Genomic DNA, 13,224 nt, shown 5'->3' on the forward strand with positions numbered 1-13,224 from the left:
TCCTTGTAGTTAGAGTTACATTCTGGCAGGAGCAATGTGAGACTGGCAACAGAAAAGGAAACTCTTACAAAAATTAGTAAGATAAAGTTCTTGACCTCAAGGAGCTTTCAGTCCAGTTGGAGAGAAAAGTGCGAACAAAATTCACTATTATAAGTGTAATACAATGTAGACTTTGGAGTCTGAACATATTTTACAAAGACCCACAATAAGAAATACATCTTACATGGCAATACAATATATACACAAATACACACACACACACACACACACACACACACACCTCTCAAGCAAAAGTTTCATGGATCAATACCGAGCCTTACCATGTGCAATTCACTCCAATAGTTTCTTTTCTAGTCCCTTATTTTTAAATACTGGTTTTGACCCTGCTAAATTGATTTTATGACCCCTACAATGGATCCCAATATGAATTTTGAAAAAGAGGGGATGTGAAATACAAATATGATAGTAAAACTACAAGTTTCTATAAAAGTATACATAAGGATAAAATTAAAACAGATGATAAAATAAACAGATTTCTTACATGAGCTAAGCAGTAGGACAGATGGAATTTGGGTAAAAGAAGCTGGGATCAGAAGACCCTCCAGGCAAATGAGTCAGTAAAAATAGAGCCAGAGAGCAGTTAAGTGCAGATTGTAGGCAGTGCAACCTGAGCCTTGCTTACAGAGGGCTGCTGAGGGGAAAGGCAGGTTGAGATCAAATGGTAAAGCATCTTTATATCCATGCAGGAAGCAGGTCAGTCTTTTTCTGTAATCATGGAGGAACACAATGAAGATTCCCAAGCAGACTGGCAAAAATACCCCATCTGTGCTTTAAGAAGATAATGTGGCTTTGATGGGAAGAGAAGTATGAAGGAAACAAAGCTAGAGGAGAGAGAAGACCAGCTGAGAGCATCTGTACATAGAAGAGATGGTGACAACCACAATGGAAGGAACCAGAATGCAGGAGGTCTGCTTTAGAGAAGACATCTACAGGATGGAGCCGAGCATTAGATCTGGGAGTCAGAGGCTTGATGAACCTCATTCTGTTCTTCAAGTAGACACTCTCAGTGCTATCAGTTGGGGCAAGTAGCAATGACAAAGTTGCGGAGTCCTTTAGTATGATCACACATGATAGAGGGACAGTCTAGCATGGGGACTGAGAGTGTGCACTCTGGGACCAGACTGCCTGGGCTCAAATCTCACTTCTACCCCCTCCTAGCTATTTGTGTCTGGGCAATTTACTTTATCTCTGTCTACTTTAATTCCCTTCTTTATAAAATGAGAGTTAAAAATAGTACTTATATTAAAGATTGTTGTGAAAATTAGCTAAAATAGTAAAGAGCTCATTATAATTTGGGCTCTTTAAAGTCTACTTTCCAGCCTGATTTGGCTCCTTATCACTGATAGCCTTAATTCTCACTTGTGTATCTTTGCTAAAATGGTGTTTATACAGTTTATTTGATCTTTTTCCATTTATGCAAATTCTTAAAGTTCTAAACTTTCCTACAATGTTTTTCTGGTTAGCTCATGATGGTCTTTTCTGCTTCTGAATCTTGGTGGCTTTACAGCATAAATGTATCTTTCTTATTGGTTATGTGACTTACATCGTTGAATTTTTTTGTAGCACTTTTTCCTCTGTCCTCCAAACCATCTCATGCATAGAAGGAAAAATGTGGTAGGGTGAAGCAGATTACCAAGTTGTGACTCATGTATACATACATCCTTACCTGATCCCGCAATGCTGGTGAGTTTGCTTCGTTCAAGTGGTGGAGCCCATTTTGCCCAAATTGTAAACTGACCTGTCCATGCCATTCCCTGAAATGAAAATCATTAAGACCTTTGATCTCTAATAGAATTCAGGAACTTGTACCCTACTCAGAATGAGAAAGTGGCTGGATACCTGGGCCATGCCCTGAATGGTCCGAATCACAATAACCAAAATCACTCCGAAGTCGGCAGCCAATGGTGTAGAGAGGGTGAGAAGGGAGGAGATCAGCAAGCCAGCACCAAGCATCTGTTTTGCACCAAATATCCCCGCTAAATAGCCACTTGGGATCAGAGTCAGTATTATCCCATAGTTGATGGAGCTAAAGATGATACCCTGAGTCTCTGGACTCCATTCATACACAGAGGCCTGGAAAAAAGAAAAGGGAAAATTCTTTGCTAAGAAGTTCTTTCATGAAAAACTAATTTATAGGCAGAGCTGCTTGGGGTTGGTGGGACCCTCCAATAAAATATCATTTTGGTTTTTCTGTATTTTTTTTTTTACCAAATTTAAGTATTCCACTTTTTCCAAACAACAAATTATATCCCTAATTTGCTCCTCTCAAAGAAAGAAAAAAAAAAAAAAAAAAAAAAGAGAGGAAAAGAAGAATAAAAGAGAGAAAGAAATGATTACATAAATAGATGATAGGAAGATGTAAATGAAAGGAGCCACTGGGAGAGAGTTCATATCTCAATGAAATATAGTGAAAGAGTGTCCTTTAACTGCTTTGATTCTGGTAAAATTTGGGTGACATACTGACTCTCATTTCAAAAAAATAGTAATAATAATAAGGAAAACACATCTTTACTAAACTCTTATCAAAATCAGTCCCTAAAATCAAATTTAGGAGTCATGGGCTGCCCTAGCAGGACTGACTTCCTAAAACACATATTAAACATTAATAAGATCACATTTTTCTTCTGATGTACCCCAATACTAATTTTTGGTAGCCCACTAGATACATGGCATCATGGTATAAATTGAAGTAAAGAGCCAAAAAAAAAAAAGTAAAATAGGAAATATTTTATCCACCTAAAATTACTATAAATACTGTAAAATATATGATTTGTGTCAGAATTCGGGTTTGAGGATGAATAGCAGTAAAACAGGGACTTTGAAAAGAGGGAAGAACAATTTGGGAAAGTCACAGAGAGGAAGAAGCACTTGAACCATTCTTTGGAGAATGACTATGATTTGTATAAACAGAAATAGGATGAATTCGTTCCTATTGAAGAAAACAGCAAATGTGGAGGTGCAACATTTGGAATGAGACCCAGTGATCAGAAACGAACTGGGACTCTGATTTGCTCAGAGCAAAGACTGTCTCTGGGCCATTGATAGCAGATATGAGTGTGCTGAGAAGTGCGCCCAGATTCCAGAGGAGTTCAGCATGTCAACAGAGGAGTTGGCAAATTGAAAGTATCCTGAATTCTTGAGCACAGGAGTGTGAATATATAGAATGAATGATAGAAGAAAGACTGGAGGCAGAGAGGTCATTATAAACAAACTGGCTCCAAGGTAACAACATCATAAAACATAAGGATGACTTTAGAAATGTACCGTAAGTGATAGTTTAAAGGAAAAAATTTAAATGGAGTATAACCATAATTCTTATACAAATACAAAATGATCATGTGATAAAGATTTTATTTAACTCATTGATTAACGGGAGAATTGGTAAAATGTTACAACTGGCCCAAAGGAGAATTCAAAGAACCACACATTTATAAGCAGGAAGAAATGCTGAAATAGATTTTAAATATATGGCAAAACTTGCTTAATCAACTGAGGGGCAAGTGGAGAAGAGTATCAACTGATTTTTCACAGGACAAAATTCATTTGAAGAGCTATGAGCAAGAATCATTTGCATTAATATTTATTATATAGAACTCCCAAAGTTGTAAAATGGCTCAAAGACCATGAAAAGGTGCAGAGACCTGCATAGAATCAGGCAGAAGGGTGTGCTTAGACAGTGCCTAGCTTTTCATTGAAGATACCCAGTAATCTGTTACTTTCTAGAAGTGTTCACAATTTTTTCCTATAGTACCCCCCAACCTTGTAATCATAATAATCTCAGTGAAGGACTATTTCACAGAGGTAAGAAATATCTCAAAGAAAAACAATTCCAGTCCTTTTCAGTTTGTCATTGAAAATTCATGCTCTTATATGCCACAGAAGCATAATCCAAGTCTTCCTTTCAATTAAAGTTTTCCGTCTCAACAAAGCGCCCTGTTCCCCATTGTACTTACCCTTGTATTAAATTCCTTGATGGATCTGTTGGAGTGATTGAAGGTGAATTCAAGAGGTCTTTCTGTGGAGGCATTGAATAAACCAGGCTGCTGAGTGCTGTTCACCATAGCAATGATTGCAATGCTCAGACTCACACGCTGAGTTATCATGGTGAAGTTTGAGAAGTGCATGATGAGAGCCAGTCCATAGCGTAATGAACAGATCTCTGGACCTGGAGAGCAACACAGATGTCTGCAATGAGAATCCCGACTGAGATCACCTCTTTCCGTTTCTCTCACTGCTAAATCTGAAAAAAACTTCAGATGATCTCACACAATCCCATTGTTCTTTTTCACCAAAATGGCCATGACTACAACCCTCCTTTGTCATATTCTTCAGTTGTCTTCAAGACAATAAATTTATAAATAAATAAATAAAACAAATACGGCCTTTTTTTCAGGGATATGGGAAAAAGATGAAAATATAAGGAACAGTAAATGAAGGCATTTATGTTACATTGTTCCAAAACAAAGTTAATGGCGAATTTGGGAAAGAGCTAGTCACAGAATCCCAGTCTCCCAGCTGCAAGCCTGTGGTCCCATCTATTTTGCATATTCATTTACCATAAAGCTTGGAAGTTTATACTTAGAGAGCTGTCTTTGAATTAAGCTAATCAAACATCTAAGGATTTTCTTTTAAAGTACGTGAAAGTTAGTGCCTAAGTGAGCACATCCACTACCTCCTTAGTGTAATGCTCACTTCTAAATTTTTTTTGTTCTGTGTCACTAGGCTCTGCCATTATATATATTCAGATTTTGAAAAATTTAATATGGGGAACCATTTTTACTATTTGTAGGTATGGTGCTGGAGGAGTAGTCACTCTATTACAAGAGCAGCACATTTTTTTTTTTAAAGTCCCCACGAAGTGGGACAATGGGTCAATATCGAAAGGAGTCCCATGTGACTGATATATTAAATTTTTTGATATATTTGGAAGAACTGGGGACTAAAGAGAAACAGAGAAGCTGTGAAAAACTAGGTAAAAAATATAATGGAAGAAATAATTTTTAATGGCCAAATAGGCTCAGGGATGGGACTGGTTGCCTGCAAAATAATAATTTCCCTATTACCGGGGGTTTCCAAAGCTCAGGGGAAATAACCAGCTACATAGCAAAGATATTATAGCAAGAACTCATACATAGGCTAGGGGTTTCTTTAAAATGACTTTCGCAGGACTCATTCCATTCCTTATGTCTCAGGATTTATTGATCATTTGACTTAATTTCTCATAGATAACTCAGTGGGGCTCCCTAAGGAAAAAACAACAGGTAACAGGATGCAGGGCTGGAGCTGGTCCCATGTTACACTGAGAGAATCTCTACAACAGGGAGACTTGATAGAAAAAGGAGAAGGAGAGGAGAGCAAAATGTGTGAAGAAGACTGGAAATAAGTTTCCACTCTTCCATAAGGGAGCCTGCAAATAAGAGACATAGCCTTACCTTTCCTGATAGAAGGTTGCTCATCCATTTGGCTCTTCTGGGAAATGGTACCACACTTTGCAGTGCAGATTCCCTCCGCCCTGAATCTCTGTTACCACGACAGGCTTTTATCTATGGAGAAGAACAACAACCAAAACATGACACCCAAATAATTTTCTCTTGTTAATGTTGAACTCTCTCAGCATCAATGAGAGTTTTGATCCAACACAGCTGTATGACTTACATTTGGCAGTACAATTCTTTATTGCTATGCTTATGGAGGGCTAGATTTTTATAAGAAAATCTGGCACTAAGTCAGTCCCAGCTAAGTGACTTAGAGCTAGTCATTTTGATTCTCTAACTATCCATTTTGTTGTCTGTTCATTAAAAATGTCTCCTTTCTGAGTAGTAGAATTGAACGAGAAAATTGCAAACCACAGAACACCATGCAAAGGTAAGGAATATTACAGCTTGATACAGGTCAGTAGATAGGAAAGTTAAATTAAGCTCAAGAGCTGAGGAGGGAAGTTCCAAAACAGCCCTGTCTTTCATTCTGACCATGTTTCTGTTCCTTCTGTAGAACCAGAACAATGTTGCATGGTGACTTCTTTCAACATGAAGAACAGCACTGCGTAACACGTGTGCGTGTGTGTGTGTGTATTACTGTAACATTTAATGATTAAAAATGTTTATTCTTGCCTTTGCTAACACAATTTGGACACTTTATTGGACTAAAAAGTTCTTCAAATCACCAGTAAAATCATACTGAATGGGTGCTTTCTACTACAATTATGAATAAATCCAGCTACTTGTCAAGTGAAGAGAATTCATGACCTCAAAAGGACATGTTTAATTTGATATCTGTACATCAATCAAATGCCCTTTGGGGGATACATACATTTATTTATTTTAGGAACAATCCTTATCCTAAGAATATTGTCAGTTTCACAGCCATCCTAAACTAAAGCATCCGTGACTTCACAAACCCACGTATCTTGCTTACATTGCATCATTCAAAGCTTTGCATTCTTTCTGCACATAAATTTAGCAAGATTTATCTTCACCCTTAAGAACGATCATCATCTGTGATCTTAGGATGGAGAATCATGATGAAAGAGACAGTTGAAGGATTTTGTCCAAAAAAAATTCTTTGCAGTATTAGTTATTACAGCATATTAGAGACAAATTAACTTAACTGTAAGGGTTTGGTGAGTCAGATTTAATAAATTCTTATGATGGGCTTTATTAAAATAATGTTTTCAGAGATGTTGAATAATACTGAGGAAATGCCAGTACTGTAATGTACAAAGCAGGCACCGTGCCTGTGCTGATACACGCACACCCAAGAAGGGAGAACCAGATTCACACAAGAGCCGCAACGGCTATTTCTGAATTATAGAACACTCGGTGGCCACATTACTTCTTATGATTTTCCGTATTAACCACATGATTCTTTTAACAATTTGTAGTTACTCACTTTACACACAGAAGAAGCTAACTGTTGTTGAAAGAACAACAATTAGGCTTCATTTACATGGTCAGCATAGTTTTCTCCCTGCCAAATGTCTCTGGAATTCTGAGAACAAGTTCACTCCAGCTAAGTTTTGAAACTTACTTTTTAAAAAAAACTACAGTGGACCTAAATAGATGCCCACTGCTAACAAGAGAAAGTCAGCACCAGGTTGGATTTTGCTCTGTTTTGGAAGGTTTTCCACTCTTGCTAACAGCTGGGTGCAGCCAGGAATTCAGTTCAGGGCTCTACAGTCAGGTTCTGGCTAAAGAGACTGGAGTGGACACCTAGTTGACCCAGAGTTTGGACCATTTTCTATTTGATCTCCCTTGTTATGTAAGATCCCAAGACTTGGCTGAAGACAACTTTTTCACTGTGCATGCATCTACAAGTACCTATATTCCACTAAAAGCCTTCCTACCCATCTATCTGTCCAGCAAAACTTATAAACACTAATCCTAGAGCTGAAAGAGACTCAGAGACCCTCTGGCCTAACTGTTCATTTTATTGATGAGAAAACTGGTGCGCAGAAAGTTTGAAAAGTTGCTCCAAGCCACAGAGTTTACTGAGCCAGCACCAGGTCTCTGATACCAGACTGCTGCTTTTTTCTGTCTGTTAGTACTGCTTCCCCTTTATGTTCATATTTTAAGCACAAACTTAAAGCACCGTAGGGTAATTTCATTTTGAGGTATTCTATACAGGAATTTATATAATTTTAAATTAATTTTTAAATTGAAGTACAGTTGACTTACATATATTAGTTTCAGGTGTACAACATAGTGATTCAATATTTTTGCAGATTATACTTCAATATAGCTTATTACAAAATAATGGCTCTAATTCCCTGCACTTTACAGTAATATCCTTGTTGCTTATCTATGATCTTAAATTAAATTTTAATCATTCATACTAGATGGAAATTTGATGATAAAAATACTCTCCAGTTGAGCTTTGAATATTAACAAAATTAAAAAAGACTACTCTCTCTTGCTTTTTTTGTTAGTGGAATGACATCATAAGCCCCTCACTTCATTTGTCTTTCCCATTCCATCTGATGCCATCCCTACCTTAGTTTTTATGGTTTCAAATGCTACTTTGAATTTTGCCTCACTAGCTAATTTCAGTTGTTAATTTCCCTGTTTCCTGTGCATGAGACAAATACGGAAATCAGGCAGACATCCCAGACCATTCTAAATGTGGGTCCTTCTATGACATAGTAATGGAAACTATTTTTCTAAGATAATCACAGAAGCATATGAAAGTATGGAGTCTAAGGACTGCAATAATTGATAAGCACTTGGAGACAGTGGAATGAGTCTTAGACCAATTGTAAACATTGTCAAGGACCTTCCTACTCTAGAGTGACGGTTCTAAAAAGTAGTGAACCCTAGTGTCAAACCTGTAAGTAGACAAAGAAAAATTAAATTAAGTTAAAGGAAAATTCTACGTTAAAAAAATAATTTTATGATGCAAAATAGAGTTGAATTTGTTATAAAATGAATAATGTAGACAGTATAATTTATGCATAAGCAAAAGAGTATTTTTCCTATTATTTTTAGTCTAGAACTATTTTGTTATAATGGGCTTTCTATTGCTCTTAGATGTCCCCTAATATTAATCCTGTCTTGCAACACCTCTGTTAGCCGAGTGTCCCAGTTTACTCAGAGTAAATGTTACATGTGGTGGAAAGAGCATGAACCTGTGGTTCAAAGGGTATCCAAGGACCAAGTTCTCCGTTATTCACAATCTGAGTAAAGCAGAACAGATTTCATAAGATCCCAGAATTTTAACTGTCTCATAGGAAAAATGGGAATAATATTACTTCACAGGACTGTTGTGAGCAAAAACAAAGGTGTGAGACATGCCTCCTCAATGTAAAATATTATACACCGTAAAATGTTATTAACAACAACAATAATAATAGTCACAAGATTGGCACTTGAGCCTCTCAAATTAATAAACACAGGTTTACAGCAAATGAAATAACTTTCTAAAAATATTCTTTTGATTGTTTGTTAAATTGGTTTTAACATTTCCTTTTAAAAGTGAGTTCTTCTGGACTAGAATCCAGAAGATGAATGAGAAAGGGATGCCTCTCCGATGCTATAAACACTGAAGAACATGGGAAGAAGTAATTTCTTTCATGTTTGTAAAACTGAGGCCCCTTTTAACACCTGTTTACTTTTTTGAAAGATTGGGAGTTCTGGAGTAAAGTTGGTTATTCTAGTAGATCATTTACATCATGCTGTCAATTTACATGAACTTAATCATGAAAAAAAAAGAAAACGGGTACTGAGCACCAATAGTGGGGAATCCTAGAAGGCAGGGTTATGCCAAAATTCAAGTGCAACTTGGGCACTGCTCACAGGGGACTCACAGCTCCACTCATTAGGAGATCCACAGGTGTGCCTGTGCAACTTTCCTCCAAGCAACAACCTCAGGCTATATCTTTCAGGCCAGTAGGAGTCCATCTGTGCTGTGGAATTGAGATTTTTTTTCCCCTGGGCAGGTTGGGAGAAGGCACTTTCATTAGGTCTTTTCCTGTAGGGCTTCCCATCATAGCACTAATAGGAAGTAACCACTGTCTCTCTGGCATCTTTTCTCAGCTGTTCAAGGAGGGCAATAAACCAGGTGATCTCTACAAGTGTACAAGTTTCCTTGCCTTCCATCTTTTAAAAAAATTTTGTTATTGAAGGATAGTCAGTTTACAAAGTTGTGTCAATTTCTTACGTACAGCTTAATGTTTCAGTCATACATGTACATTCATATATTCCTTTTCATATTCTTTTTCATTATAGGTTACTACAAGATGTTGAATATAGTTCCCTGTGCTACACAGTATGTCTATTTATATATAGTAGTTAGTATTTGCTAATCTTGAACTCCCAATTTATCCCTCCCCACCCTCTTTACCCCCTGGGAACAATAATCTTGTTTTCTATGTCTGTGAGTATATTTTTGTTTTGTAAATAAGTTCATTTTGGTCTTGCCTTCAATCTTATTCACAATTTTGTTCTTATTCTCCTCTTCTTGAGAGACAATTTCAACCATATACAGAAATCTGGAAAGACTCATTAGTCACAGTCCCCAATCTCAAATCTTGTTAGTTCTGATCCAGTCTTTTATTCTACAGTCAACTCCACAGCCTGCCCAACTCATCAAGGTGTCACAGTTAAGACTCACAGAATCCTTGAAGAGGTGACCAATGTCCACAGAGTCCATTGGCACTGGTGTCCTCTCAAGCCTTGCTTTCAAATCTTGACTGAATCGATTGCCATTTTTAGAAAGTGTCTTCTTTGTTTTGGAATCAGAAACCATTCTCAGATGGAGAGCCTTAGGCTTCTAATAATGTTTTTCCTCTGACTTCCCTTCAAACTGTTCCCTCCCTTTAACGGATCATTGGTTGATTAGTAATTATCCTCCGACCCAAAAAGAAGAAATGCACTTACCTTCACCATTAAACTAGAGTTGTAAGCCTTAAACTATTAGGCTACCTTGAAGAAAGAAGTTTTCATCTCTTCTTCCCGTTCACATAATTCCACAATTTCACAAAGATAAATAATGAGTCACATGGCAGGCAGACTGCATCAGGTTTAGTCCTACATTCTCAGAGCAGAGAGACCAGGTTTGGCTTCGCTGCTTAATTTTTAACTTCATTTTCAAGTTCTCACAGGTAGAATGAGTATCTCAAAAGATGACACCGTGTTTTTTCTGCTTTGACCTCCACATACAGATGAAAAAGTCAACAAGCCTTTTTCCTGAAAGGAAGGCGGCACGGTGTGAAAGAAAGAGGCAGGCTCCTGGGACTGCAGAGATGAAGTCACCCCACCCTCACCTCCCAGTGTTTTCTGTGGCCTTGAACAAGTCACTTAACTTCTTTGAATTGGTTTCTACTTTAATAAAGCAAGGGTTACTTACAATGCTTAACTCATGGGGTTATTGGGCAAATTAAATGAAATACACATGCTCACCTGTAGTATGAGTATATTGAGATCCTCAGCAAATGACATGTTCCCATTAAAGGGTTCTGTTAAATCAGACTTTCATTAAGCATTTGGTGCCACTGCTTCATAAATGTGAACTTTGGTTACTCTGACATCTTCCCATGAGGCTACCTTGTAACCTTTCTTCCTGCTTCTTATCTGTGCTCTTTCTAATCCAGTCTCTGCTTGACTCCTGATATTTGGACTTGTGTTTTTTTGTGCTTCTTGAATTTCAGACTGTGGTTGCTACTGAGCCATCCCAGTCTGAATCTCAGCCCTTATAAAAGGAGCTGAAGGCCTTCCCTCCCTGCTTTTATTAGCTTCAAACTACCTTAGTTGAGTTTCCCTGTCCCAGTTAGCCTTGCCACACTCCTTCAAGGAGCCTACTGGAGTCAACATCTCTGTATTAGTGTTCTATTCTTGCTGTTATAAATTAACAAAAACTTATGACTTAAAACAACATGTTTATTCTTACAGTTCTGAAGGTTAGAAGTCTAAAATGGGTTTCATTGGGCCAGAAATCAAAATGTCAGCAGGGCCACACTCTCCCTGGAGGCTCTAGGGGAGAATCTAATTTCTTACCTTTTCTAGTTTCTAGAGGTCACCTGCCTTCCTTGGCTCATAACCACTTCCTCCATCTTTAAAGGCAGCAGCATAGTATCTTTAGATCTTTCCAACTCTGACCCTCCTTTCTCCCTCTTTATAAAGACACTTGCAATTATATTGGGCTCATGTCTGAAATCCAGGCTAGTCTTCATGCCTCAAAATTCTTAACTTGATCACATATGCAAAGTCCTTTTTTTCCCACACAAGGTAACACGTTTTCAGTTTCCAGGGATTAGGACTGGAAATGGAAATCTTCAGGCAGCATTATTCAGCCTACCACCATCCACTTTTGAAGAGTGGAGAAGTAGCATGGAGAATGGAAACAACTGTTCCTTCCTTCTTGTAACTGAAAATTCTGCTTATTGACTTATTGTAGAGTCATTCTGTACCTGGTCAGCCAATGAAAGTAGCTAAAAAGAGAACAAGAGAACTTTGTTTTGCCTAGTCTGCCCAGACGAAGAGGTGACATTTTCTGATTTGTGCAAAGATAGGGAACGATTTGGCAACAGCCTTGATAGAAAAAGTAGCTGAGACTGGATCCCCCAAATAGGACTACATATGACATGGAAAGAACGGTCAACAGCGCCCAATGCCAGAAGTAAGATTCAAACTATATTCTTCAGGCTGATTATGTTGTTTAAATAGTGTAATCCTATAGTTGGATTTTGCAAGCTCCCAAAGGAATCTTGTGTATTTCAAGAACTGCTTTATCCACAGCTCTTTCAACAGTATCTGGCCTAGAGTATATGTTCAATAAACATTAGTTTACTGAACGGATGAATTCTTGAGTCATACTTGCCATTAAGAATCAAGATTTCTGTAGCTGGTCCAAACCCCTTACCCCATCCCACACCATGATTTTCACATAGCAAAGTATTAAATCAACCCACTGAACTATATACAGAAACAGTAAATATCTATAATCTGTTTATAAATATCAAGAGTAATGTAACAGAAAAGATTAGAGAGTCCTAAAATATTAGGTCTCTTTGGCCTGGCATTAATAGCTGTTTCCAATCAGAGCAGTTCAATTCCACCCTCTTTTTTGAGAATTTCCTATGTTCCAGACATGGTGCTAACTTCTGAGAATATCAATTTGTTTAAGACCTGACTTAAGCCCATGACTCCACAGAGTTCAGAGTCCACTGAGTGAGGATATATGCAAAGACAGACAACTAGGACAGAAAGAATAAAGACAAAAAATACAAGCATGCACAGGGTAGGAGGAGAGAAAAAATAAGGACCCCTTTCAACACAGGGGTGTCAGAGGAAGGCTTCCTGGAGAAGGCAGGGTTGTGGTCAGTCTTCACGAATGGTGTGAAAGAGTCTGTAATATAGGGGAAGGAACTTCCAGAAAGAGTGAGGCCATAGTGGCATGGCGTGGGGAATTAGAATTGTTCAACACAACTGGGGATTAAAGTATAAAGGCATGAAGGAAATTTGGTCAACAGACTGGAAACATGGCAAACGTTAAAAAAAATCAATTGTTTTTCTCAATAGTAGAAATAACCAGCCAAGAATGGCAATTGAAAGAAGTTTTTAATGTTCTCTAGTAAGAATAACTATAGAACTTTTAGGCATTACTTGAATAAGAAAAGTATGACTTAAAAGAAAACAATAAAATTTTGTTAAAGGACATAAAACAAGATCTGGC

At 37.7% G+C, this 13,224-nt stretch overlaps 1 protein-coding gene across 4 annotated transcripts in view; it reads right to left on the minus strand.

Annotated features, from left to right (window-relative positions):
- The window catches only part of SLC17A2 (solute carrier family 17 member 2), a 74,002-nt gene that overhangs the window by 5,837 nt on the left and 54,941 nt on the right, over positions 1-13,224 (minus strand). Inside the window, exons 1-5 of one of the 4 annotated variants that reach the window (XM_074348208.1) lie at positions 10,431-10,662; positions 5,493-5,603; positions 4,014-4,225; positions 1,900-2,133; positions 1,727-1,814 (exon numbers count right to left, since the gene is read on the minus strand). In XM_074348208.1, coding sequence (XP_074204309.1) covers positions 1,727-1,814; positions 1,900-2,133; positions 4,014-4,225; positions 5,493-5,520 — 562 coding nt within the window. In that variant the 5' untranslated portion in view covers positions 5,521-5,603; positions 10,431-10,662. Of the gene's footprint in view, positions 1-1,726; positions 1,815-1,899; positions 2,134-4,013; positions 4,226-5,492; positions 5,604-10,164; positions 10,325-10,430; positions 10,663-13,224 lie in introns of those variants that run through there. The other 3 variants (XM_010974215.3, XM_074348207.1, XM_045509640.2) reach the window with 3 other exon arrangements.

Source organism: Camelus bactrianus, chromosome 20 (genome assembly GCF_048773025.1).
Source record: "Camelus bactrianus isolate YW-2024 breed Bactrian camel chromosome 20, ASM4877302v1, whole genome shotgun sequence".
In the NCBI taxonomy this organism is placed as follows: domain Eukaryota; kingdom Metazoa; phylum Chordata; class Mammalia; order Artiodactyla; family Camelidae; genus Camelus; species Camelus bactrianus.